This window comes from Dama dama, chromosome X (assembly GCF_033118175.1).
Source record: "Dama dama isolate Ldn47 chromosome X, ASM3311817v1, whole genome shotgun sequence".
NCBI classification, from domain to species: Eukaryota; Metazoa; Chordata; class Mammalia; order Artiodactyla; family Cervidae; genus Dama; species Dama dama.
Genome location: NC_083714.1, coordinates 165334408 through 165342236, shown reverse-complemented (window position 1 = coordinate 165342236; position 7829 = coordinate 165334408). Strand labels below are relative to the sequence as shown.

Sequence of the window (7829 nt, the reverse complement as noted above, 5' to 3'; positions counted from 1 at the left end):
CCAGGCCCAGGCAGAGGGCGGGGCCCGGAGCCCGCAAGGCATCTTGGGAGCGCAGAGATGAGGGTCCCCAGGGCTTGATGGAGGCAGACATGGGGGTCCCCAGGGCTTGATGGGGTCCTCGGGGCTTGATGGGGGCGGAAACGGGGCTTCCGGGGCTTGATGGGGGCGGTCCGGGGCTTGATGGGGTCCTCGGGGCTTGATGGAGGGGAGATGGGGTCCCCGCGGCTCGATGGGGGTGAGGTGGGGGTCCCCGGGGCTCCATGGAGGGGAGACGGGGGTCCCCGGGACTTGATGGAGGGGAGATGGGGTCCCCGGGGCTTGATGGGGGCGGAGACGAGAGTCCCCGGGGCTCGATGGGGGTGAAGTGGGGGTCCCCGGGGCTCCATGGAGGGGAGACGGGGGTCCCCGGGACTTGATGGAGGGGAGATGGGGTCCCCGGGGCTTGATGGGGGCGGAGACGAGAGTCCCCGGGGCTCGATGGGGGCGGAGACGGCGGTCCCTGCGGCTTGATGGGGGCGGAGACGGGGGTCCCTGGGGCTCGATGGAGGGGATATGGGGTCCCCGGGGCTCGATGGGGGCGGAGACGGGGGGCCCCGGAGTGCTGTGGGGGTGTGCCCCTGGAATGCAGTGCGGGTGTGTGGAGATGGGGGTTTTCGGGGCGCGGTGGTCTGTGCAGATGGTGGTCCCCGGAATGCAGGGGGTTGTGTGCGCAGGTCCCCGGCCTGCGTTGGGGGTGCGGGCACTTCGGCAGCCTAAGCACTACTGACGCTAGGGGCCGGATCATTCATTTTCGTGGGGCTGCCCTGGGCGGCTGCAGCGCGTTCAGTAGCGGCTCTGGTCTGTGTCCACTAGATGGCAATAGCTGCCCACTAATGGTGACAACCCGGCCGTCCGCAGGCGACCCGTCCACTGGGGGACCGAGTCAGCCCTCACTGTGCGCCCCGGTTAGACAGGGCTGGAGAGGTGGGTGATGGACGGGCGGATAGACATGATGGACGGATGGATGGGTGGATGAGTATCATGGATGGATGGATGGATGGATGGATATATATTTGATAGATATGATGGACCAGCGGATAGATGTGATGGACGGATGGATGGGTGGATGGAAGGATGGATGGGTGGATAGATGGATAGATGGATGGATGAATGGATAGATGGATATGATAGATGATAGATATGATGGATGGATGGTTAGGTAGATAGATATGACGGATTGACAGATAAATAGATCATAGATAGATATGATGGCTGGATGGATCGATAGATATGATAAGTGGATAGATAGATAGATAGATAGATAGATAGATAGGTGATAGATATAATGGATGGATAAAGTGAATAGATGATTGCCAGATATAGATGGATGGATGGATAGGTAAATAGATGATAGATAAAACAGAGGGATGGATAGATAGATAAGATGATAGCTGTAATGGATGGTTGCACTGTTGAATGGATGGATACATATACATTGATGTAGACAGATAAGTAGGTGTTAGATAAGTGCTAGATGGACAGATGAGGCACATTACACTATAGAAACCAACAGATCTGACTGACGGATGGATGGATACATAGATGGATGAGGAGAGATGACAGATAAGCAGGTAAGTGTCATGCCTGCTCGGGGTCTCTGCCCTACCGCTGTCTGGGGCTGGACGAGTCTCTGGTGTGGGGCATCCTGGGCCCTGTGGAGTGTGGAGCAGCTCTGGTCTCCTCCCACCACCCTCCAGGGGCAGCCCCTGCCCCCAGTGCTGAGAAGCAAAATGACCCTTGACTAATTCATACCACCTATATTTAATACATATCTTTGTGTTCATGTGACTGTATATAAGAACCCGGGTCTCCTGCCTTGCAGGCAGATTCTTTACCACTGCACCCCCAGGGAAGCCTCTCTCTATATATGGTATATCATGGAGTATGCTATATATCGGGCTTCCCTGGTGGTTCAGATGGTAAAGAATCCGCCAGCAACGTGGGAGACCTGGGTTCAATCCCTGGGTCAGGAAGATCTCCTGGAGAAGGACATGGCAACCCACTCCAGTATTCTTGCCTGGAGAATCCCATGGTCGGAGAAGCCTGGTGGGCTACAGTCCATGGGGTCGCAAAGAGTCAGACACGGCCGAGCAGCTTAGCACACCACCCCTGTGTGGAGTTAGGATCAACTCTCCTTCGATGGGTTAAATTGCCCCCTAGACTCCAGCGGCAGCCCCCGAGGATGCCTGTTCTGTTCAACACACAAGCCAAACATCTTGCTTGGGGAAAAAAAAAAAATAGATGGTTTATTTTGAAGTTCTAGATTTAAAGAGCAGTTGTCACCATAGCACTGAAACTCTAGGCAGTCATTCCATCCTTCCATGTTGGGTGAACACACATCACAGGCACCCACTGGCCCCACAAAGAACTGACGTCGCTGTTTCTCCAAGGATGGATCTGTGTTCCAATCTCATCCCCTTCCCCCTTGCCCCACCCGAGGCAGGGATGTGGCCAGGGGCGAGCAGCAGGAATTAACAAGCCAGCCCGGCGTTTGGGGTTTATCCGAGACTCCCACAGCTGTGTTCCGACACATTCCATCCCCCTCAGGAACTCCCATGCAGTTTGTTCATTTACACGCATTCCTGCTCTACAGGCTTTTTAACGGCACTGAGAAATGTCACTGAAATTACAGAAACACAGGTTTCCAAAGACACAGCAGACAGTGGGAAAAAACAATAAATCAACGTCTTCATCTGCCAATTTCCAGCAAACCCCATGACTTCTGTGTGGGTGTTTTAAAACAGGTTCAAGAAAAGAGATGTCATACTCTGGCCAGCTGATGTGAAGAGCTGACTCTTTGGGAAAGACTCTGATGGTGGGAAAGATTGAAGGCGGGAGGAGAAGGGGACTACAGAGGGGGCGATGGTTGGATGGCATCACCGACTCGATGGACATGAGTTTGAGCAAGCTCTGGGAGGTGGTGAAGGACAGGGAAGCCTGGCTTGCTGCAGTCCATGGGGGCGCAAAGAGTCAGACAAGACTTAGTAACTGAACAAGACCAACAGAGAGACACAGACAATATTATTAACATGCTGAAACAAAAGGAAATCCAGCCCTGGAATTTCTGCTGATCTGACAGGCACTCCTAAGAAAGGTCGACAGGTCCCTGAAGATGCTGTCGGACCCTGAGCAACTTCAGCGGAACTGGGGGTCCTTGGGACGCAGAAATCAGGGCGATGTCGGTGGCCCGAGGGGCTGGACAATGAACTGGTGGTGACGATGGTGACAAAATATGACCTGAGCCCTCTGGGACCCAAAGGCTGGATGGACGTCACACCTATTGCGGGCTGGGGGGCGGGGGTGGTGAGGGGCAGCGTTATCGGCTAGACCGGCTTCCTCCAAATTCAGACGGTGATGCTTCTTCTCAACTCAGCAAGAAGACAGTTCCGTGAGGGTGGTTTGAGGTTTTTCACAGCTTTTTAGCGTCAGTCGCTGGAAGCCCACGCCCAGGACGTGGCTGCAACCGTCTTGCTGGGTCAGGGTTCTTCTGCCTCCGGACAGTTGTTGTGGTGACCTGGCTTTCTAGGCGCTCGGCTCTGGGAACAGCTGGGGAAGAGCAGGTGGACCACACGCTCACCCTGGGACGATCCGAGTCCCTGAAGCCAGCCCTTCTCCCGCTGCCCGCGGGCACACATCCTTTCTGGGCTGGGTGGCGTGTCTGGCCGGCACCAAATGGTGGGTCTCTGCCCTGTGTAAGCACTGTGGACGGGCTTGTGGACACTGTCCTCTGTGGGGGCCTCCCGTGGTGGGGGTGGGGATGGGTGGGACCCGCAGGCAAGTCCTTCTCCCCGCCAAGAGCTTGGACGGCACTATACAGATCCCGCCCCGGGAGCCAGCACCAGGCACTGCGGCCCCGAGAATCACCTGGCCAGTGGCCAGAGGCCCAGTCTGAGAATCTCAGACTCCAGGGGTCTCCTAGGGCGGCCGTGACAGTTCTACAAACTGAGGGATCCCAGACAGGCATCCATCCGCCCCCAGTCCTGGGGCCCAGACGTCTGGGGTCAAGGGGTCCCAGGGCTCAGCTCCCTGCAGAGGCTCCAGGGGAGGGTCCTTCCTGCCTCTTCCAGCTTCTGGGGGCTCCAGGCGTCCATCCCTGGGCTGGTGGCCGCCTCCCTCCCGTCTCCGCCTGCATCTCCACACGGCTTCTCCTCAGTGTCCGTGTCTCTCCCCCTCTGTGTCTTATAAGGACCCTGTCACAGGGGTCTAGGGCCACCCTGATCCTGTAGGTCGCACTCTGATATTCCCGGGAGACATGGATTTGTGGGGTTGGGACACCACCCACTCCGCCACACGCGTGTCTGCTTCTCATTCCCAAGCAACGACGTCGGGGGACCAACTGCTCCCGTAACATCGGCTCACAGTCCCACCAGCATCTCTGAGGTCCGGGGCGGGGGATGTCCCCCGCTTTGCAGCCGCCCCGCCCTGGGGGTCTCCCCAAGCCCCTCCCCGCTGGCCCCTGCTCGGTCCCACCTTTACAGGCTTCAGGGTTGTTTTCTGCGCCTCCCCACCCCCCGCCGAGGGAACCCTGAACTCATCCTACGCTTCTCCCTGTGATGCCCAGAGGTTATTTCAGGCAGACCCTGACAACCTGCTGTCTCAGCATCCCGGGCGCTCCAGGAACTGGGGTCCATCATCTTTTCAAAACCGCACAGCTGCGGGGGGCTGCTGCGGGCTCGTGTGCTCGGTGATCTAGCCCGGCCCTCAAAGGATCGCAGGGGTCAGACCAGGAGCCACTGCACACCCCCGGAGGACCTGCTGTGGCTGGGGGTGCTCGGTGGGCAGAGAAGGGGCCAGGGGAGACCCCCCCGAGGCAAGCTGCAGCCCGAGGCACTCGAGGGAGACACAGCCGTAGGAACATAAACTGACCACCCTCAGCAACTTCATGTCCACCCGGAGACCCTCGGTCCACACCTCCCCTCGGTCCACACCTCCCCTCGGTCCACACCTCCCCTCGGTCCACACCTCCCCTCGGTCCACACCTCCTGGATCCTTCCCGTCCGGCGGCTGCCGCTTGTGGACGTTTAAGTACAAGTTTGGTTTCCTGGTGGTTCAGCTGGTAAAGAACCTGCTTGCAATGCAGGCGGGCCCGGTTTGATTCTTCGGCGGGCCAAGATCCCCTGGAGAAGGGACAGGCTACCCACTGCAGTATTCTTGGGCTTCCCTCGTGGCTCAGCTGGTAAAGAAGCTGCCTGCAATGCAGGAGACCTGGGTTCGATCCCTGGCTTGGAAGATGCTTTGGAGAAGGGGATGGGCTATCCACTCCAGTATTCTAGCCTGGAGAATTCTGTGGACTGTATAGTCCATGGGGTTGCAAAGGGTCAGACATGACTGGAGAAGCTGAGCCCCGGACAGCAACCCAGCGCAGCTGACCCTGGCGTTTGCCAGGCTCCGATGGTGGTGGTGGTGAGGGGGGGGACCAGCTGATGTCTCCGGGTTCCGTGAGACCCCAGAGCACGGGGCCCTAAAGGGGCCCGTCCAGCGTGGTCTGGCTGAATCCCACTGCGCCCGGAGTGACTGAAAACAGGCCGAAAAGACCCCTGCTGTCCCTCAACATTCCACCCCCTCGCGATGAGGGGTGCCTGTCTCAGAACACGCTCTCCTGCCGCCTCACGCTGGGCCTCTCGGGCGCCTCCTGCCCGTCCACGGAGCGCGCGGACAGAGTCCGCCCGGAGAAGAGGCTCTCGCGGCGGCTGTCGGGGCTGTCGGCGGCGGGCAGCGGGCCGTAGCCCAGGTAGTCGCGGAGGCGCAGCTGGAACTCGCTGGACGCGAAGTAGTAGACGAAGGGGTCCAGGCAGTTGTTGAGGCAGCTGAGGCAGAGCGTGAGCTTGTAGACGTGGTAGTAACTGCGGCCCAGGAAGAGCCGGCTGACCATGTGCACCAGCAGCACGAAGTTGTTGGGCGCGAAGCAGGCCACGAAGGCGAGCAGGACCACGGCGGCCAGGCAGACGGCGCGGCGCCGCTGCGCGCGGCCGTGGCGGTCGGCGGAGCGCAGCAGCGTGAGGATGGTGGCCGTGTAGCAGGCCACGGTGATCACGAAGGGGATGAGGAAGAGGACGACGAAGAGCGTGAAGAGGAAGGCGGCCCACATGGCCACGCTGGGCAGCATGGTGGACTTGAGCACGTCGAAGCAGGTGACGATGCCCAGCGCGTCCACGGCGTAGGTGAGGTCGGTGCGCGCCAGCGGGGACAGCGCGACCAGCAGCAGCAGCCACGTGGCGGCGCAGGCGGCCAGCGCGTAGCGGCGGCGCCGCCACCGGGCGGACGCCAGCGGGTACACGACGCCCAGGAAGCGGTCCACGCTGATGCAGGTCATGGTGAGGATGGACGAGTACATGTTGGCGTAGAAGGTCACGGTGACGGCGTTGCAGAGCACCACGCCGAACACCCAGTGGTTGCCGTTGCAGTGGTAGTAGATCTGGAAGGGCAGCACGCAGGCCAGCATGAGGTCCGTGACGCTCAGGTTGATCATGAAGATGACGGACGGCGTCTTGGGCCCGATGTGCCGGCAGAGCACCCACAGCGAGAACAGGTTGCCCGGGATGCTCACCAGCGCCACCAGCGAGTACACCGCAGGCAGCACCACCGCGATGGCCGGGTCGCGCAGCATCAGGATGGTGGCGTTGTCCGGGCGCGTCACGTTCATGTCCATGCTGCGGCCGTGGCGGGGGAGGGGGCGGAGGGTCTCCGGGTAGGGGCTGCCGGTCTGCAAGACAAGGCGGGGAGGTGAGAGGCGCGGGAGGGCGGGGCGTCCTGGGAGAGCGGGCGACACGCCGGAGCGTCATGGGTTGCCCGGGCACGTTCGCGGGAGCGCGGACGTCGTGTGGTACATGCACATGTGATGTGGACACACACACATTACATATACCTATATGTGTGACACACACCACATTGTATGTGTACATCTATGTGTGTGATATATGCACACACACCATGTTTCATGTGTACATCTATGTATGTGATATATACACACACACACCGTATTCCATGTGTATATCTATGTATGTGATATATATACACACACACCGTGTTCCATGTGTACATCTATGTATGTGATATATACATACACACCATGTTCCATGTATATATCTATGTATGTGATATATACACACACACTGTATTTCATGTGTATATCTATGCATGTGATATATACACACACCATATTGCATGTGTATATGTATATATATGTGATATATATATACACACACTGTATTGTATGTGTACATCTATGTATGTGATATATACACACACACCGTATTCCATGTATATATCTATGTATGTGATATATACACACACACTGTATTCCATGTGTATATCTATGCATGTGATATATACACACACCATATTGCATGTACATATCTATATATGTGATATATACACACACCATATTGCATGTACATATCTATATATATATGTGATATATACACACACCATATTGCATGTGTTTATGTATATATATGTGATATATACACACACACCATATTGTATGTATATATCTATATATGTGATATATACACACACCATAGTCCATGGGTATATGTATATATGTGATATATATACACACACCGTATTCCATGTGTATATCTATATATATATGTGATATATACACACACACCATATTCCATGTGTATATGTATATATATGTGATATATATACACACACCATATTGTATGTATATATCTATATATATGTGATATATATACACACACACCATATTCCATGTGTATATGTATATATATGTGACATACACACACACCATATTGCATGTATATATCTATATATATGTGATATAT

The 7829-nt window shown here is 56.4% G+C and overlaps 1 protein-coding gene across 5 annotated transcripts in view; it reads right to left on the bottom strand.

Annotated features, from left to right (window-relative positions):
* Positions 1 to 2259: 2259 nt before the first annotated feature.
* The window catches only part of P2RY8 (P2Y receptor family member 8), a 54752-nt gene continuing 49182 nt past the window's right edge, over positions 2260 to 7829 (bottom strand). For 4 of the 5 annotated variants that reach the window (XM_061136166.1, XM_061136165.1, XM_061136167.1 and 1 more), the window contains one exon: positions 2260 to 6742. In XM_061136166.1, the coding sequence (XP_060992149.1) occupies positions 5624 to 6688 (1065 nt within the window). In that variant the 5' untranslated portion in view covers positions 6689 to 6742 and the 3' untranslated portion in view covers positions 2260 to 5623. The remainder of the gene's footprint in view (positions 6743 to 7829) is intronic. The other variant, XR_009691898.1, reaches the window with a different exon arrangement.